The sequence below is a fragment of the Venustampulla echinocandica genome, assembly GCF_003357145.1.
Source record: "Venustampulla echinocandica strain BP 5553 chromosome Unknown scaffold_0, whole genome shotgun sequence".
Lineage (NCBI taxonomy): Eukaryota > Fungi > Ascomycota > Leotiomycetes > Helotiales > Pleuroascaceae > Venustampulla > Venustampulla echinocandica.
This window is the reverse complement of record NW_022474205.1, coordinates 2,082,362-2,102,129: the sequence shown is the minus strand read 5'-3', so window position 1 is coordinate 2,102,129 and position 19,768 is coordinate 2,082,362. Positions and strand designations below refer to the sequence as shown.

General features: G+C 48.4%; 6 protein-coding genes across 6 annotated transcripts; 2 read left to right on the top strand and 4 right to left on the bottom strand.

The window, feature by feature from the left end:
- Positions 1-2,852: 2,852 nt before the first annotated feature.
- BP5553_00646 (uncharacterized protein) lies at positions 2,853-3,293 on the bottom strand (the record flags this gene model as incomplete). The annotated part of the gene is made up of 2 exons (XM_032009269.1): positions 2,853-3,089; positions 3,156-3,293. 2 exons carry the CDS (start codon positions 3,291-3,293, stop codon positions 2,853-2,855), a joined length of 375 nt encoding a protein of 124 aa, XP_031873323.1.
- Positions 3,294-6,377: 3,084 nt separating this feature from the next.
- Positions 6,378-8,831, bottom strand: BP5553_00645 (uncharacterized protein; the record flags this gene model as incomplete). Its single annotated transcript, XM_032009268.1, has 3 exons — positions 6,378-8,079; positions 8,180-8,552; positions 8,603-8,831. 3 exons carry the CDS (start codon positions 8,829-8,831, stop codon positions 6,378-6,380), a joined length of 2,304 nt encoding a protein of 767 aa, XP_031873322.1.
- Positions 8,832-10,176: 1,345 nt separating this feature from the next.
- On the top strand, positions 10,177-13,131 carry BP5553_00644 (uncharacterized protein; the record flags this gene model as incomplete). Its single annotated transcript, XM_032009267.1, has 3 exons — positions 10,177-11,734; positions 11,781-11,937; positions 11,988-13,131. 3 exons carry the CDS (start codon positions 10,177-10,179, stop codon positions 13,129-13,131), a joined length of 2,859 nt encoding a protein of 952 aa, XP_031873321.1.
- A 276-nt stretch (positions 13,132-13,407) lies between these two features.
- On the bottom strand, positions 13,408-14,395 carry BP5553_00643 (putative disulfide bond reductase yfcG; the record flags this gene model as incomplete). Its single annotated transcript, XM_032009266.1, has 4 exons — positions 13,408-13,638; positions 13,687-13,814; positions 13,937-14,012; positions 14,075-14,395. The coding sequence occupies 4 exons, from the start codon at positions 14,393-14,395 to the stop codon at positions 13,408-13,410; spliced, it is 756 nt and encodes a 251-aa protein (XP_031873320.1).
- Positions 14,396-15,718: 1,323 nt separating this feature from the next.
- Positions 15,719-16,669, bottom strand: BP5553_00642 (Uncharacterized protein; the record flags this gene model as incomplete). Its single annotated transcript, XM_032009265.1, has 4 exons — positions 15,719-15,888; positions 15,956-16,387; positions 16,440-16,547; positions 16,603-16,669. 4 exons carry the CDS (start codon positions 16,667-16,669, stop codon positions 15,719-15,721), a joined length of 777 nt encoding a protein of 258 aa, XP_031873319.1.
- Positions 16,670-17,530: 861 nt separating this feature from the next.
- BP5553_00641 (uncharacterized protein) lies at positions 17,531-19,760 on the top strand (the record flags this gene model as incomplete). The annotated part of the gene is made up of 7 exons (XM_032009264.1): positions 17,531-17,708; positions 17,760-17,979; positions 18,030-18,247; positions 18,426-18,649; positions 18,699-18,922; positions 18,974-19,073; positions 19,128-19,760. The coding sequence occupies 7 exons, from the start codon at positions 17,531-17,533 to the stop codon at positions 19,758-19,760; spliced, it is 1,797 nt and encodes a 598-aa protein (XP_031873318.1).
- Positions 19,761-19,768: the final 8 nt, after the last annotated feature.

Genomic DNA, 19,768 nt, shown 5'->3' with positions numbered 1-19,768 from the left:
GGCACCCACCAAGCACCTTATCCAAGCTCCTTCGCAAGTTTCATACTCGTACGTTATGCTCCAAGTCATCCTCTGACCTTTCTGAAATTTGAAACCTCACCCACCAAGACCCTTCTCAGACTTATGCTCCCCAAAACTGTCCGAAGGGAACAGGCTATTGGACAAATTCGTGTCTCGTGGAGCCACACTTTGTAGCTCCGAGACTCCAACGATGCTCAAGTTCCATAATTTGGCCAAGCGAAACAGCACTTGTAACCTTCTGGACTTGCCAGGTAATTTCTCACTGGACTTTCAAAATTCCAACACATATTATTAGAACGTGCGCATACAACATCATATTTAGCTTCTTCAAGTTCTAAATATATCTTTGTTTATCTTGTGGGGGTCGGCACCCATTGTAATAGGAGTCTGTGGGTATCCGCACCTTGAACGGAGTCTCCAATGGGCCTATAGCATTCTTGAAAATATTCGCTATAGGTTGTTACTTGTTACACCAACGTGTGCGATGCTGAAGAGAAACATGACCCCATGCAACGAGAACACTAATCCATGCGCGTAAAAAGGGATCCTAGCCCTACATAATCTTTAAACACAGAAAGGGAGGCTTGCGAGGCAACAGAGCAGTTTTCCGAGCGGCTAGAGGAGAACTACTCCTTCGGATTTCAACCGTTGATATATATAGCACCGCACATAGGCACAGACAATGATCGACAGCACATAGCCCTGAAAAACAATAAACTGCATTCGTTTCTGCAGCATGCCGGATGCAGAGTGCAATATGCAGTAGGTATGTGGGTGCAGCAACTTAAACCCAGTGATTCAAAACAGCGCACAGCAAGACTGCGGCGGATGTTGATACAAAACAATATCGCGATATATGTACGTCCCACTCTATAAATATTACCATCAAACCCGTTCTCCGGAATAGGGAATAACCCGAAAGCTTGGAAACGCAATCGGATCCCAACGATTCCGGCCTCCGCACGGGATGTTCAAACATGTTTGAAGTTTGTATCTGCAACCTCCAGCACTGACCGCTGTGACGGGCTGCTGCAGTACGCACCGACAACAAAACAAAACATGTCAGACGGCTTACCGCTGTGTCCCGACCATCTCAATTTCCACAATAAGTGTTTTGAGTTTCGAGTAAATAGTCATACGAGAGAGAAGCTTCGCAAGTGCGAGCTCGGTAAAGCATGAGCAATCCTTCAGTAGCTATACGGTAGGCCGCCGTCTCTCGGAACTCGGATGCAATTCAATCAGAAAATCTTGACCAAGACGATGGAAACCCTAAGTATTTTGCCCAGGAAAGGGAAAGTGGCGGCATGTCGTAAGGAAGACAATCTAATATCATCAGGATCGAGCTCTCTGCATACCTATATATCACTTTCAAGGGGAGAAACCCCAACACTTTGACTCGGGAAACTCACTCGCCTTTCTGCCTCGCTCGGCTCTCGGTAGGGTAGATAGTGCGGGTAAATCAATATATTGAGGCTTTTGTCTAAGAGCCACCATACGGAGTATGTATGTACAATTTCAATATACAATCTATCATCATACGAAGTGCTTCGGACATATTGTAACTGCTGTGGGGATTTTCTCTTGAAGAAAGAGGGCGGCTGCGTGCTGTGTGGGCGGCGCGAGCGCTCCCCCTGAACTACCCCTAGAAACACCACATGTTGCTAGGCTCCTCGTAGTGCTATTGCTATGAAGTGTTGTTGCCAACTAGTACTTCGTACAACGGCTAATTAACGGTACGACTGGTACTCGTACCGTGGTACTTCCAAAAGCCAGCAATCCGTGGTAGAAGTTAAGTACACTGCTACAAGTATGGTACATCTATTGTAGCACCATGCTGGCTGCAGCGAAATTTGCCCCGACGGGCCAAAACCAAACACCGGGACGTGCCCTGAGCCCAGCCGCGCCCCCACTACTATCTAACCGCCTCAGTAAGTACCTTACCTAGCTACCGCAGTGAGTACTGCCCCGTTCGGCTCTTTGCGAGCAGACGGTCCCAGAGTTTGGGAACTCAATTTCTCGGTTCCAAAGTTGAAGAGTGCGACGAGCAACAAAAGAACTTTATGGACCGGGGAGTGGCGTGGATAGTGGAGACAACTCATAGGAACAGCCCGGTGATCAGAGGAGGCACAGGGAGTGCTACGTGCTTGGGCAGCTCCGTGGGTGCATAGGGTGTGGAGGGGATAGAGAGTGCAGGTTGGAGGGGAGTTAGCCAGGCGTCTGAGTTTGGCCCGGACACATCGCCTGCTCGTTGCCAAATTGGAACAGACATGAGGTCAATGTGGATGGGAGGCGTTTCTCCTGTGTACAAGACGAGAGCGGGCGGACTGTTTTCTCTCTATCAGGACATAGAATGCTTCATGTTATATGTGCCTTATACTTAAAATCTCATCTTTCGTTGTCAGTGCTTGAAAAGAAAGTCGGTCTGTTGAACTGCTGAGAGCGAGTGCGGGAGCAGGTTAAGAAGACATAGCCGGGCATGGGGCCATCCACGGACATCGAGTAATTGGACTGCAGGCTATGTTGTTTCTGCATATTGCTATTGATTCCGTAAATCGTCACCCATTCGCTTCCGGCTTCGCTCTCGCCCTCGACTCTGGCTTCTTCGGCCTCCCCCTCGGCCAAAGTGGGCTTGTCACAACCGCTGGATCTGGTGGCTCTCGAAAATCCCACCCGCAGCCTTTCGATGCTGATTGGACTTCGACACGACTTGATCCCCTCCAGAAGCCCTTACTGAAAGCCGTCTATATCGACTTGTGGGCGAACAAACTTGGAATATTCCCTTTGCATACTCTTTAGCGACATATTTCCCACCCCGTTGCTATTCGTATGTCTCAAAGCAAATAAATCACCATGTTCTTGCTGGGGTTTTCCTCCTCATCATTATGGTCAAGTCTCAACCCCAGCATAAAATGTCGTACTAATTCAGGCTGGCTGTTGCCAATCCAGATTCCACCTTCTTCCTCCCTTCTCCAAAGAGCGGTCAACGCTGCGATCGCATCCATACATCCAGAAATATAGTCCGAAGTAGGGGATGGAGGCATAGCAGGCTCATCTAGCCCACGAATTCTCTATGTTCCCAAGTTGTTCTAGGGATGCGATCCGGCATCTGTTGCCAGGTTGGTTAGCCAGTGCACAGGCTTCGAAAACCAAAGCAACTCGAGAACATAGACGATGTGCTGGCCCTTCACGGTCTGAGCAGGGCCATACACAAGACTCCCAATACTACCGGGACGAGGGCCATCAAGAATCACATGAGGGGATTCGAAGAGCATCTTGAAACCCAGTCGGCCGGGTAGGGACTTAAGACCAAGATCGCAGGCGTGCTTGCTTGCGTTGCTATCGACTTGTAAAAGAGGGACATCCGATATGTTAGGAAAAGCTACTTCGATGACTTGGGCATCATATGCTGTTAAGGTGGATCCGGCGCTAGGCGTGCGATGACAGGACACAGCTCAAGAACATCAGTTGTTGGTAGCACGGCGGGGTTCGATCCGTATTGCGCCCAAGAGGAGGAATTTGTAGGAGGATATTCATCTTCGAGCCTGTGAGTTGCGAGGAAGTAAGGGAAAGGAGAGTTGGTCTCTGAAATATCAGACCGGTATCCTAAGATAGCCTCTGCTAACAGGCTTGGTATGTTTGACATCGTCTTAGTTCAATGCTGTCACACTCACACGCCCTTCCCTTTCACCCACCTCCTCTAATCCCGCCACGTAAATTCCTTAACATGGTGCTCGATAGTATCGATGGATGTTCGATATCCTATTGGGTCTAGGCGATGTGCTTCCAAGCCAGCGAAATTTTGACTCGTTTCTAGCTTCGAGAGAGCTATGAATATGAAGATACTCCTTTAGATCCTTAGTCGCATAACGATTGGCGGCTACTCGAGTAGTTGTCGATAAAAGATACCGTGTGCATGGAGAAAGGCGATGCCTACAGAGCCATTAGTCGGCAGCTCCACAATATCAATTGGACTATTACTTGCCCTTTAAATTGGTAACAATTAGGATACTGCCTCCACAAGCGACCCCCGGCAGCTATGTGGGTCGAGAGCAAAAATGTCGCAATCAACTCGAGTTGATCCTACGCGGTTGGGCGCCTTGCCCAACATCTGCAATTGCAGCGGTTACACTGGTCTTGGTTGACATCGGCGCTACTATGGCCCTCGGTCTCCTGTAAGGAACATGGCGAAGATATTTCGGAACCGTAGGTGAGCGTGGTCAAATGGACAACTCTGAGATGGCTGACGATCTCTGGGGGATCTGATTTCCGACGATGTTATGGAGGATGGTGGTGGCCCTCCGCGCGGGCCCGCAAGGACCAAGTATGTACATGTACGCGTTCCCGGGTTTCGCGCACTTCGGTACCAGTTTTCGTAGCAACCATTGTTTGTACTGCTCGGACCGGCGCTCCTCTTTCTCGAGATGAACGGGTAAAACCATGCTGATGGGCTGTATCTGATTTTATACCATGCTAGACGCGTTGCTCGGAAGGCTTCCTGCGAGCTCATCATGTTGAACGAACGACATTATATTAATGTCTTCATACAAACATCCCAACGTCAATATCGACCCTTGAAACAATCCTAAAGGCGATCAAGAATGCTGACCATCAATCCGGGACGCTCAATGGAACTCTACGCTCTGCAAGGGCGCATTAGCCATGCGGAGCAACGGGTCTTTGCAGCCACATTATCCAGCAGTAATATATTCGCCCTCCATACACGATGTCGTAGTCTTCCGACTCCCGCGTTCTGGTCCTGAATACTACCTCCAGAAGATAACTGCATGGACAAGGACAAGGTAGCCCAATCTATCGGCCGTTCTGGGTGCTTGTATTGGAGCAGCATAGCTGGTAGAGCTACGAGTTCGCCTTGGGCAAATTCTCTAGGTATTTCTAGCTAATAGTTGTGACTGTCTGTTATAAGACGATTGACGCGCCACCTACCAAAACCTATGCCTAGAGCAGCTTTTGTCTACCACCTCCAGTCCGGTACCTCTGTATATCATCAATTGGTACTTTCTGTACCTGGATGCTGGAAGTGTGGTATGCATCAGGATGCCAGACCAGGGTTGTGGTCTGATCCATACCCTGTAGTTATAAGATCTCCTGTTATTACAGATAGCGAATAATATATTCATCTTTCAGCCTCAATAGTGACGACCTACGCAATCCTGGGCTGGCCCGGGACCGACGGGACGACGCTTCAGTGTTTTCTGCTTGCAGCACTGGGCCTTTTTGGATTTAGTCTGCTTCTAAGTAGATATCCCGATTCTTTTTTTCAGTTGGTGATTTATATCAAGACATCTTTGCGTCATTTTGCGAATGTGCTCCTGCGCTACTTCTAGTCTTAGAATAGTCTGCTGTAATAATGGATAAGTAGTTGGCGGCCGATTTTCTTATGCTTCACGCTGGACTAGGAATGAGTCTTACGGCGGCAAAGAATATCTATCGAGTACGGCTTCACTTGAAATGAAGAATAGGCCCGGGTTATGAGAACGCCGTTGTTGCGAAGCAAAGGAAGCTTCAAATGGAAAGCAGCGAAAAGAGAGCAATTTAAAGAAGATGGCGATGGTGAAAAGGATGACGAAGAAGGAAGAAGCTGGAAATGAGGAAAATTAAGGAGTTAACGAAGATGCCAAGGGAGGGAAATTAAGGTGGCGAACTATATGGCGAAGAAGTTGGCCTACAAGATGATGAAGATGGGGATGTGGTGGCAGCGATAACCGCAACGCTAAACATATCATATATGCTTTATTGCTTTCAAATTTGATCCAATAGTTTACAAACATTACAGCTATTAACGAGGCTTAAACCAATTCACAACGAAATCCATATTGAGCGCAAATTCTATAGCAATAGTAGCGAGGTGGTCTAATTTGAATACCAACTCTACGCTGCGTATAGACCCTCCACCACCGGTAATCAACCCGGATATCATCCGGTCTATCGATGTTTTAGGGGAGTTCCCGCACTCCTAAAAGGTATATCCTTCGCCCTTTTGCTAACTTAGCAATTGCACATTAAACGTTAGTGCTGATTTTACTTAGTTCTTTAAGTATCAATTAAAACCTAAGATGCTCCAATATTTTACCTTCAATAGACCCTCTAGAATACGGTGACGATGGCAACTTATGTCTATCTTAATTACTTTAGGACGTCGAAATTTCGAAAGCTACTAATCTAGCAGTAACCCACTCAAACAGTACAGAATAAAGGTTTTGAACGGTCAGCAAGTAGCACTAATTACCAGTGTAATTTTATTTCATTCTGCTGTTGTAACTCAACAAATTTAGTTCCCTCGCTCAATAAGTTCATAATTTAACACTTTCCCACACCATATTCGTCTTTTCCCCTATTCACTGTCTCCTCATGCGTTTATAACCTTCCGTTGGAACCTTTGTATGCTTATACCAGACCTCGTTATTCAGCTGCAAGCGTTCGGCAGAGCCATATTCACCTTTTCCTGTTCCTTTTGGGCTCTGGTGGTGCCCATACTGTGCAGGGCCGGAATCGTAGTGGGTACGATTATTGCAGGCTAAACGAGGGCCATGATGTGGTGCCTGCGGTGTAAATATTGTTGTCGCCGTAGGCTGAATGGTGCGTCTCATCCACTGAGCTTCCTGGATAAATCCAAAGCGGCTGAACACTGATAGCTGGTGGTCGTTTTCTTTCCGTTCACCATCCAGCAATGAATTGCTTTGCACTCCTTGGGTTTTCGGGGATGATTTTCCGTCTAGCCCCATTACTCCTGGAGAGGCAATGCTTTCCTGAGGGCAAGCGCAATCCTTCGTGGCATTAGATAGGGGCGCTGTGTAACTTTCTTGCTTACTCTCGGGAAGATTGAACTTCGAGACCAACGAGGGGCGGCTAGCTGGCCTATATGTAAAATCATCCTTAGCACCTCGGGTGGGGGGTCTGGCATGCTGTGCAACAGTCTTTTGTTCAAGGTGGAACTTAGACATTGGCGGGGATGTTGAATCATCGGAGCCAGCATTGTCGGCTATAGAGTCTTCTAGTTGATTCTCCTGTTGAAGGCTGGCCTTTGAAATCAGGGTAGGTGCAGAATCCTCCTCGGAGTCGGAGTCCTGGCTGCGTATGGTGGGAAGACGTGTTTGTATTTGAGAGGCAGCAAACCCAAGCTTCCCCTTTCCATAACCTGATCGAAACGGACCAGGCAAGGGTCGCGGGCTGCTCAACGACGACTTTCGGGTCGGGATCTGTGGCAGCGGCCTAATATTCTCTAATGCAGGCCCAGAAGTGACCTGTGTCATGGGGTCCTCAGAACCGGTATCGAGTAGTTCTTCAGTCATGGATTTTAGGAGTGCTCGTCGCGAAAATCTCAAATAAGTTGAACTTTCCATAGGACCATAAACAACCAATGGCTTGGATGATTCCTTTGGAGATTTCATGGGACCAGTCTCTGCAATATCGGCGACATGGTTGACAAGCGTTGACTTACCTCTATCCTTCAAAAAATGTCGTTTAAAAAACTTGCGCGCACTCCCTACGGGTGTTGGTTTATTACTGTCTTCCTTATTATCGTTAGCCGGTGTTTGTGTTTGTGGTCTATCTGAAAGTATTGGCAATAGATGCCTAGAACTGTTGATCGGCCAGTTCATCCCACGCTCAAATTCATCGTCATCGGAGTCATCAGAATCATCAGACGAAGAATACTCAGAAGAGCCTGTGCTAAGAGAAGAATCCGAGTGGTATTCCACGATTTTATCACGATGAAACGATAGTCTCTGACGATCAAGCGATAATGAATCACGTAGGTGATAGGCAATATGGTCATGCTGATGTGCATATGGTGCGAAGTTTCGCTCATGCAGTGCCTTCTGCATTTCTTGAGAGAGTCCATAAAGATCCTGCAAGCTAGGTGTCATTGGCAAGAGCCTGCGAGAATGGTTCTCTGGCATGAGGCTCAGACTAGCGAGGCTGTCCCATGTGCGGTAATGGAATTTGAAAGTAATGTACGGCTTGTCTTTTGGGTCGTCAAGATGATAGTCATAAAACTTGGCATCTTGTGGTTCGTCAAGTAGGCCATCACTGTTGAGGCTAAAAAGGCGATCAGCGTTAGTAGGGTACATCGTGTTCAGCACATTCTCTTTTTGAACACGCATATAAGGAGTAGAGGAACAGGGAATATTTGACGTACGCAATTCCATATATCTCTTGGTTCTTGTAAGTCCCTGGTTCCTGGATTCTGCGCTGTCTCCCCTTTGACCGGAAAATACGAATTTGAATCAGACCCCCGTCAGTAGCAGGGGATGCATTCGGGTTGTGCTTCGTGAAGTAGAATGCGCGTGGCTCCAGCCCACATCGTTTATAAACCTGACCATTCTTATCCTCATATGTCCAGTCATCACTTGGATCAAAGAGGGCTCGAGTGATCCGTCCAGTGGTCGCCGTGCGAGCACTACAACCCCAACAAGTGATCTCCCAGCCATTCATGAACAGCTTGAAGTAGTAGAATGGCACATCGTCTGGAGCACCTTCAAGTACGTGATAGCGAATTAGGAAGCGCGTGTCTGCATACAGTCAGCAACTGTTTCTCGGCTGGACAAATCAAGACGCATACCTGGTAGAGAAGGAATATAGACGGAGGTGTTCGTTTCATTGTCAGGCAAACAATCCTCTCGACCGCCAGTTGAAAATAATGCCGCCGGGAATTCTGATTCAGAGCCAAGCGTCCCCTGCGCTGTACCGGTACTGGCCAATCGTGAACTGTCAGTGTGCGTGAACTCTGGGAAAATCTCAAGCGTCACTCTGGAGATTATCTCTAGTTTGATTCCTTGGAGTATGGGCATCTTGCTAGATGGACGGTCTACAGTTTACACTGTAGCCGGGAGAGTTTGTTGTGGAGGTTGGATCAGAAGCAAAGGAAGAAGGTATGGTGTTGATATCTTGTCACCAACCGCGATTTAACTTCACTTTCGAATCTGCTAAGTTTCGCCGCCTTTACCACGCGACACAAAATCATCTGAGCAAATCACAAGGCTGCCCTAAACGGCACCGCGATACAGTACTTGAGAATGACCCAGGCACGGTCTCCAGAAACTTGAGAATTCCTCTTTGCAAGGCTCCAAAGGGTTTCAATAATCAACGTGATCAAAGATATAGACAATTGTTTTTGATGATTCAACTTTGGCAGAAACTGCACGTCGTCTTATGTGGTATTGAGTGATGATTATTCCAATAAATGGAAAGCACTGAATATTTGTTGAAGAACTTACTGTATACTTTCATCTCCAATTACTTGTTTGGATATAAGGAACAGTAACTCTAACAAGCATGGTGGACGCCCTCTACTTAGATGGTGATTTCATGCTCATTAGATCGAGAAGAGACAATCTTCCTTCATAGCATTGACATGTCTGATGTCCCCATGCAGTGCAAACAAGTGTCATTCTTTATGTACAGATCTCCCATCTACCCTCAGCACTTGCTTATTTGCGCAGCACAGCCTTGGTATCTTCTTCCTTATCCAGCAGCCCTAGGTTTCGTATCGCTCCTGCCGGTGGTGCATCATCACGTGGTGATGCTGTTACTGCCTTTCGGTATGCTGCTTGTAATGTTCGTACTCTTGCTGCCTGTGTAAAAGTATGGTCAGCTCGGGTCCCACGGCGAGGTAGATGGAAGCATGCTGCTAGCTCGCATAGCTCTTCCCAGTACCGACCTCCTTCTTGTGATGCAAGCACTCATAGTAATCCTCCAACACTGGTGCGCATTTTTTCTTGCCTGAGTCGTCATCGGTGTTGGTATTCACGACGTAGCAACCTAGGACCTCTTGCCAGAAGGGAAAGCATCGCGATTGGCCTTTGAACAGGAAAGGTTAGCCATTGAGCCACAGATTTTGACAGTAAGTTCCGTTGGAAGGCAGCAGAGTAAGAGATGCGTTACCTCCATTGAGTCCGTAGCCAGAAGACATTTTGCCTGCTCGATTCGATGTATTCACAGACGGGTTTGGATGAGTTGAGGTTGGACGTCGACATTGACGGAGTCGTGCTAGTCATGCATTGGTGCCTTATTGATCGCTGAGTTTAAATTAGGCACACACAAGAGCTCCAAACTGGCGAGCCAGCTATAGGTCTTGGCACGAACACGTCTCATGCGACTCTATCAATAAATGTCCATGTCTACAGGACATCGGAGATGTCGATATCCCAAAGCATGGCAGGATCAGAAGTATCCCCAGCTCAAGTCATACTTTTGGCAGTCCAACTAGCCAGCAAGGCGGATATATCTGCTCTCGAAACCCTCATCTCTCACAATCGGAAGACGCTCCCCTTGGAGCTTACCTTGCGGATTCTTCTAACTCACTTGCCAGAGAGTCTCGAGTCCGTGACCTATGTCCCATTCCTGGAGAGGCTGTACTCTGGGGTCCTTACCTCAGTTCCGGAGTTCCAAATTGATAAATATGTGCTCGATGACCTCACCGACGCAGAGGCAAAGAAGAAAGTTCGAAAGTTACATTTACTTCCCTTGACCTGGCCGTATGATCCGGCCGACGAGCCTCTAGGCCCTCTTGTTCGATTTCTTGTTCTTCGATCGTTAAGGGTTGACGAAAATACTGGTTTGATCACTCAATTGCCTGCGCTGCTTGGTCCCTTTCTTCACCACTCGACGTTCCTTCGTACCTGGCTGATTTCGTCGATCCTCCCGCTCCTCCGATTCAACTATGAATACCATCCCGAAGATACCTTATTTCTCACGATTCCTGCGTTCGAGCAATTAGACGTTGAAAGTGGAGTTAACCTGTTACTCTCGCGGACTGGCATAAATGGAAATGGCAACGGAACAACAGTTGGGCGAGATCTTCGGGGCTTGGTTGGGCCATGGATGTATGGTGGTAATAAACGAAAACGGAAAAACTCCCGAACGAGCTCTCAAGTCGGATTACAACCCATTGCCGCTTTAGACGAGGGCCAACACGCAAACGAGAAGTGCGCGGGATGGGAGGAGGTATTCAAATGGATCATACAGCAGGCAGGTACAGCATGGGAAACAGTCGTGGAGGTCGTTGAACAGTGGGATGGCCCAGGAGATGTAGACCTTGGAGTATATGGAGATGGGACTGTCGGGTTCGAGGAGAGCGAACAGCAACATCTTGAGAGACGATATGGCCGATCAGCAATTGCTGCAGCATACCTCATCTCTGACGAATCCGTGGAAGCGTTGGCAGGTGTTCATCGCATTTTGACCAGAATTACCACCCTCTTGGATCAAGATAGGATCCCGACATTACAGACTGCTATCTCCCTGCTCTCTCCTGTATCGGGTTTAGACGAGAAAATCCTATCTAAAGATAACGTGGTATATCTTCGAAATGGTCTCCTTGATGAACACAACTGCCTGACCCGCCCAGGTGAAACATCCGCCCGGTTACTACACGCATTAATAATATCTGCTTATCTATGTATGAGGGTTGGGTACAACTTCACGGTCAGGAGAGCCGGCGAACTTGTACTCCTCCAAGAGCAGCGCGAACAGAAAGTTGAGTTTAATAAACTAATGCGGCAAGTTTCCAATGGGCCAAAAGGGGATGACAGGTATTGGATAAAGCTGAGGAGCGAGATATTATGGCTGCGCAGCTGGGGTGCCGAGGAACTTCCGGAGGGTGCAGGTGATACTGTGGGAAGGGGCGTTTTTGGGCAACTTTCGAAGGCTTATGTCGAGGCCGAGATTCTTAAACTCTTCCTCTCCAACAACCGTGAGTGTTCTTCCATTGTTTTGAATCACACCATTGACAGGGTTAGGATATACCCTCGCTCGGTCAATTTACGAGACATCCCCAGATCGGCCACTGTCAAACGAGCTCTTAGTGGATACTACTATCGCTGCAGCTATGAATGCCTATGATAATGCAACGAATGCCAACAAAACCCGTGGCGGCGTCAAGAAGTGTAATGATATGTATGTTGCCATCCCTTGGGTTAGACTATAGCTGCTAACCTATTCGCTAGATTAGAAGCATTTCCTGATACGCTTGAGGACTCTCTTGATAAAGATCAAGTTATGAGTCTTATCAACGTTACACATTGGATTGGTGAATATCGACTGGTCTTCAAACAAGGCGAGCCATTCAAGCCTGTTACCCTTCGTGTATATGGTGATCCTATATCGATAATCGGTAAAATCCTCGACCAAAACCCCAAAAGCTACGCGAAAATAAACAATCTGGTTAATATCGGCAAGGAGATGGTCAAGGCAGGCCTGATTCTTAGAGAATCCAATGGCCGTGCTAGAAAGCCTTTTGACTACGAGCGCAAGGAGCAATTGCTAATCGCCGAGAAACGGGTCGTCAGCATGTGTATTGATGCGGCTCTGGCTGATGACGATTTTGAGACGGCTTATTCTTATGTGGTGACTCGTCTGAAAGATATTGCTGGCCCATCACATTCCCGCTCTCCTGCCCTTGAGAAGACACAATCTGGGCTTATGGCGGAAGTGCCACCGAAGGTGGTAGACGACTGGTCCTGGCGTGCAGCTTTGCAAGCTGGTAAGTATCGACGAAATGCAGCCACCACCAAGCCCACCCATTTCGGCAACTCAAGTGGAAATCTCGAAATCCGTCACCTAGAGCAACGGATGGAATGTCTTTCCCAGGCCCTTCGAATTGCTCCGAAGGCCACTCTTCAGGAGATTTTGAATGCATATCGGCGCTGTGAAGAAGAACTAGAGTCACTCGTGCAGCAGGAAGTGGAGCAAGAAGCTGCGTGGGACGCTCAGGGTGACGATCAACAGGTTCCGGGGGGCTTTAAATCTACCCCCATGAAGCAGAACAATACCGTGAGCAGTACTTCTCGGGCTACGGGCGCTGCGGAAGAAGCTCCAATGTCTCTGTTTGATCTTTCGCGAGCAAGCATGGCTCGAGCGCAGAGTGGCTTTTCAGCCTTATCAATGCTGAAGGGAAATGCTACTTTAGATATGAACGAAACGGGGCACACCAACTCTGAGGATGCTGGTGGGCCGACGACACCGAAGCACGCTGTGCGGAAGAGAGATCAACTGAAGAATGTTGCGGTTGGGAGCCTGGCGTCGGGCATTGGTTGGCTCATAAATGCACCACCTGTTAATACAAATAGCGACGAAAGCGAGGGTCATTGACGGAGAAAGGGAATTGCATGCAAGGATTTTACGCATTCAAGCCGGAGTTTTGGACGATCATGAGGATATATTAGACAGGCGTTACGGGCATGTACGAGTACAATACCCCTTATGGAGTGTAGTCTATGATACCGGATAAATCAGTCATAACCTGCAGGAGACTATGTGATCGCAGTTTGGTTCGCTTTTTAAGTATCATCTGGAGCTGAAAATGGGATATTCATCCTATGTACTAATAGTAATCATATTTTCCTTCCCTATTTCAATAACATCTTCTCATTTCTGAGCATCCTCGACCATCCCCTTCTGCACCCAGTTGCGAGTGCTCTCAGCAGCCTTGTTCGCGGCCTGCGGATCCTTCATTAACTCCTTAACCGTATGTGGATCCGGCACATGTCTGCCTTTCTCCACGGCTGGTCGGGCAAGCATTCGCTCTTCCCAGGCCTTCAGCGCTGGGAAATCGTCAATGTTGACGCCGGCCCAGCCAGCACTCGCTATCCAACCCCACTAGGACGATTGTGAGTAAGATTTGGGACAAAAGTGAAGGGAACTTACGTGAGCAAGGTCTGCGATGGTGCATCGGTCGCCGACGAGATAACCTGAAGTGCTTTTCTCAAGATGCGTGTTTAAAACGCCGTAGAGGCGGCGGGTTTCGTTTGTGTAGCGGGTTACCCCGTATTCGACTGTGGCCTGTTAGTGTTTTACCTGACAAAACGAGGAAGCATGTATTTCTCTCTAGACACGAGATTGTAAAGTGGGCTCAGATTGATGACGGCGAAACTTTAGGCTTATAGAAGAAACTTACTATGCACTGGAGCATATCTTGAGAAGTGATTTGCCTGTCCTTGCATAGGGCCAACACCAGCATTAAGGAAGAAGAGCTATAAATATTCATCAGCATCACACCTCGAAGGTTCTTATCTATAAAACTCTATCCACCCACCCAGTTGTTCACTTCATAATATTCTCTCGTTCCTCTCGGATAGGAAATCTTATGGTCCTTGTCATACTGATCGACAAGATATTGCTGAATACTTCCAGACTCAAACAGTCTGATAGTCTTCCCATCAGTAAAAGTATCGGTCAGCGCCGGAATCCTTCCATTAGGATTGATCTCCAAGAACCATGGCTCCTTCTGAGTGCCCTTTGAAATATCAATCTTTGTGACCTTGTAGGGCAACCCCAGTTCCTCGAGGGTTGTTGAGATCTTGATCCCATTGGGAGTCTGGGTTGTGTACAGATGGATGTCTGGACGAGTAGCCATTTTTAGTTGTGTTGATAGTTGTGCAAGGCGGGTGCTCATGAGGATCACGAAAGTGTTATTGACGGACTTTGAGGCGCTTGAGTGCAGATAAGAATGACTTCATACAGTTGTGCGCTGGGAATGATGTGCTTGAACGTCACTGAAGCGTGCTACCCCACTGGTCCTTGAACAACACTACTGCACCGTACTTACTGTACTATGTACTTGTGCATTAACTCCGAGAACCGAGGCAACTTGAGGGGATTGGTTTTCCGGAATAGTAAATATGCAACTGGTATAGATCGCAGTTTCCCGTACTGGACTAGTAACAAATAAGCCTTCTGATTCATCGTATTCTTCTTCGCTTTCCCATCCTTTCTCGCTTTTACATAGCGGGTGCTGCCGGGAGAGCGGGGTTCGGGAGGCAAAGCACTGGGGTAGCGCCGCTACCAACGGTCTCCAAAACGCCCGCGTCAAAGGCTGTTAGTATATTGAACAGCATTAAACGCATGTAACGCCCGTCCCTGGGTGTCGAAAACCCCTCCGTGCCGAAACGACTTCATGGCTTGGGGGTCTCAAATCTCTACCTCGCAAATACATAAAGTTATATTTGAAGGTGTTTTACGATATATAATAATAATATATTTCAAGTGAAAACATTGTACTGTAAATATCGAAGATAACAACCTAACCCTGCCTGCGATAACTTGATTCCGCTGTCACCAAACGTAACAATCTTGCGAACAAGGTGTTATCATATCTCGTCTGAAAACTCTAAACCTACAGCGTACATGCCTATTACAAGAGGCAGTACCATTCTGTCCCGCAGCAGGCTTGGGCTGCTTCGGTTCTTTGTCTCCCGGTCCGTCTCAACCCTCCACTCCCTCGCCAGATCGCGACGTTCCCTCCGTGTATATGTCCGCACATCAGCGCGGTGTAGAGCTGTTTCGTATAGATACAGCCAAGTTGGACTTGCAAGACCAGACGCTCCAGTACTCGGGACCCGTGAGGTCCTTACAGTGCCATACCCATCGACGGTCGCTGCAAAGGTCAGCATTTTCTGTGTCGGTGTCGCTGTTCGTGAGGTAGTCGAAAGAAATAGATAAGACGGGGTCCGTTGACGATATTAGCAGCGTTAAGTGGCTCCGTCGTCAGCATTGCTTGGTAGTTTGGGTCAGATGTGCTAAGTACGGTGCTGAATAGAGTCCCCATTGTAGATTCTAGACTTCTGCAAACTGCTATAAATAAGTACAGCACAGTGGCGTTCGAGATCGGCTTCAGGTTCCACACTCATTGATTTTGCGCCACATTCTAGAGTATCAGTATTGCTAGCTATTTCCCCAGTCAAGCCTTTTTCTTGAGCACGCCCCAAATTCTAGGCAAGCAACTATACGGATCGTCGGCCACCTCAATATCACCGGGGTTCTCCCACTCCCCAGCCGCAAGGATACCCGCCTTGATATCCCGATTCATACAACACCCGACGAATGCGCTCCAAGCAGGATTCAAACAAGCTATGCTCATATTAGCCTCTCCACACGGCTTCCAAAGCACACCTTTAATGTGAGAACCAATACGTACCTTGCGCCATAGCCGTAACAGTATCCTTATTCTTCTCATGCTCCCAAAATACAAAGCTACCCCCAGGCTTTAACAACTTCCACACCTCCCTCATCACACTCTTCACATCCCCCACCGCGCACAACACCTGAATACTCAGCACAGTATCCATACTCCCCTCTGTAATCCCCTCCCTTCTCAAAATCTCGCTTTCTTCAACACCACATGCTAGAAACTTGTACTTATCCTGGAGATCAAGTTTCTTAACCTTTGCGGCAATGGCGTCTCCATAGTGGGGGTTGGGGTCAATGGCGTATATGAACTTTACGAGGGATGGATCGTAGCGCTGGATTTGGTTGCCTGGTCCGGGGCCGAGTTCGAGGATTTTGCCCTGAGCGGAGCGGACAAGGGAGGGGACACAGGTGGTGTCCTCGTAGGCGATAAAGCCGTTGGCTGTGCACGAGATTTAGTATGTTGGGGGTTGGGTTGACGACAGGGAAGTTACAAGTTATGATGAGGAGTTTTGCTATGGCGGCGTCTCGAATTCTTTGGGGATGTGTAAGTGAGGCGAGGCCGTCTTTGCGCAGGGCCTCTTTGAAAGCGTCGTAGTGCACTATTTTAGGGAATTAGTATGTTGGTATAAGTGAGGATGGGGAGGGAGAAAATACATTTGACGGATAACCAGATGAGCTGGAATGGTCTAAAGATGCTACTGAGGCGGCCGTTACCGGCCATGGTGCTTTATTTAATATAGCTTATGTCACGTAGAGATCTGAGCGAGCATTGATTGTGTGTGTGGTGGGAAAGGAGACGAGCTCTTGTTGAATTGTGTGTATGGTCAAAATAAGAAAGGAAGATAAAATAAGCTTGGTGCTCGATGTTCTAATATAGAACGAGCTCTGCTGCAGTGCGCTAAGTGCTCGGAGAACTATTCTACCGATCATCCTACTTCCGAGTGACAACTTGTAAGCATAAAGATGAATAAATATAGTAAGGCACTGGTATATATCCTCACGTAATGTAACCGCGGATCGAGCAAAACAAACAGAAGTAAGTTCTTCCGATATGTAGGTATTTTTCAGTATCATATTAGATGGGTTGAGTTGATGGGAGGTTCCCAAGGCTTACAAACCCTAGGAAGGGCGTGACTGTTGGGTGCTTGTTGACAGGACCACCGCAGTGCTCCAGAGGCGAGAGATGTTTCCTGCTGAGGAGGCCAGGAAAAGTTCGCTGCCACCAGTACGGGTGAGGCTCCCAATTCTGCGGCAAGGCATTGTGATATTCGAGAGTAAAAATCGGTTGATTTTGAGAGGTTGGCAGTGAGCTCCTTCCAAGGAACTGAACTAACTCACGCTCTAAAATCAAGCCCCCCAAATAACAGAAGTTAATATATTCACGTGACACAACAGCACATGCTCCACAATCAGGCTACAGGGTTACCCTAAGGGCTAAGACAAACGGGTACACGCTAAAACGCGGCTAACGAACCGAGAAGGTCTTAACCGTCTACCTTGAAGCTCATCTTTTCGCCATCCCCCGTCCATCATCATCTCCTTCTTTATCCCATATCTCCATCCACAAACCGCAATAATCAATATGGCGTGGCGACAGCAAGGAAGCACGGGTTCGAACAATATCCCTCTGGGGAACCGACGCAGATTTGGCGCAGACGGCTCGGCATCTCACGATGACGGTGGCTATAATCCAGCACAGTCTGCCTCTGCCAGTGGCAACTCTGAGAACGGATTCAAGCGTGGTCGCAGTCCAACAAGAGGTGGGTTCCTCCTTGTAAGCCCTACTATTATGCCTGCTGACTATCTTCTAGCTGATGAGCATCCGTCTGCTGATGGATCAAGACGTCGCAAGAAGAGAAATCGCTGGGGTGATGCTACTGAGAACAAAGCTGCAGGACTCATGGGCCTTCCAACGGCCATCATGGCGAATATGACCAGCGAACAGCTCGAGGCTTACACCCTCCATCTGCGCATTGAAGAGATCAGCCAGAAGCTTAGGATCGACGATGTTGTCCCTGCAGATGGCGACAGGTATGTTGTTCCTTTACCTGTTTCTCGGACTCCAAGCTAACCGCTTCTAGATCCCCATCCCCCCCACCGCAGTACGACAACTTCGGTCGCCGTGTCAATACTCGAGAATATCGTTATCGCAAGCGTCTTGAAGACGAGCGCCACAAGCTAATTGAGAAGGCCATGAAGGTCATCCCTAACTATCACCCACCCCAGGACTATCGACGTCCAACTAAGACACAAGAAAAAGTTTATGTGCCAGTCAATGACTACCCAGAGATTAACTTCAGTATGATTGCTAACCCTCTAACCTTTCTAACCTTTGCTTCAAACCCCCCAATTTCATTACTGTGTGACGCCGTGTGGCATTGGAGAAATGCGGCCGATGTCATCACTAACCTGTCACTCACTATACTTGCTCTTAGCTTTTGATACATATACTAACACTTAGCCTGCGCTTACTAAAGTCGGTTTACTTATCGGACCTCGTGGCAACACTCTAAAGAAGATGGAGACAGAATCCCAGGCCAAAATTGCAATCCGTGGAAAAGGATCCGTCAAGGAAGGCAAAGGCCGTTCTGACGCAGCTCACACCAGCAACCAGGAAGAAGATCTCCATTGCTTGATTATGGCAGACACCGAGGAAAAGGTCAACAAAGCCAAGAAGCTCATTCATAATATCATTGAGACGGTAAGCAACTCCTGAACTTCCCTAGCTGAACAAACTCTAATATTCTCAGGCTGCATCAATTCCTGAAGGCCAGAATGAGCTGAAGCGCAATCAACTTCGTGAGCTCGCCGCTCTTAACGGTACCCTCCGTGACGATGAAAACCAAGCCTGTCAGAATTGCGGTCAAATCGGACACAGAAAATTCGACTGTCCAGAGCAAAGAAACTTCACGGCGAGCATTATCTGTCGCGTTTGCGGTAATGCTGGACATGTGGCCAGAGACTGTCCCGAAAGGTACACTTCACGACATATCTTCCACCGGAATAGAATGCTGACTTCTCGTAGACAACGCGGTGCTAATTGGCGCAATGATGGTCCTGGCGGTCCCCCTGGCCCTGCGGCTGGTCGCATTGGTGCTGGAGATGCTGTTGATCGGGAGTACGAGGTAAGATAAATCGAACCCCTACGTCTTCAGAACTATTCACTAACACCGATCTAGCAACTCATGCAAGAACTTTCAGGCGGCGGGCCTCCTAATGGAGAGGAACCAAGACGTATTGAAGCTGGTCCTGTAGGTGGATATGATCAAGGTCCTCCAGATGGAGATGTCAAACCATGGCAGCGCGGACCTACTGGAGCAGCCGCTCCTTGGCAAAAGCGTGGTGATGACCGGGGTGGCTTTGACGGACGCGACTCAGCTCCTTCTGGCTCTGGTTCTGCTGCACCTTGGGCAAGAGATCGTGCTCGGGGAAGTGACAACCGTGGGGGCGACTCGTACTATGGAGGAGGCCAAAACAATTATAATAACGGCGCTTCTGGCGCGGCCCCTCCATGGCAGCAGCAACAAGCTCCTGCCTACCCACCAGCCCCAACAGCAGCAGCGGGTTATGCTGGATACTCAGCACCCGGGTATACAGGTGGATATCCTCCTCAACAAGCCATGGGCGCTCCACCTGGACTTGCCGCCCCTCCGGGATTGAGCAGTGCTGGAATCAGCGCTCTGCTCCAACAGTTTGCTGGTAGCCCACCACCTCCTCCTCCACCGTCCACCGTCCCTCCTCCACCACCGCCGGGAAATGCGCCGCCTCCACCACCTCCTAGTGACCAGCCACCACCACCACCCCCAGCGTGAGAGGACTC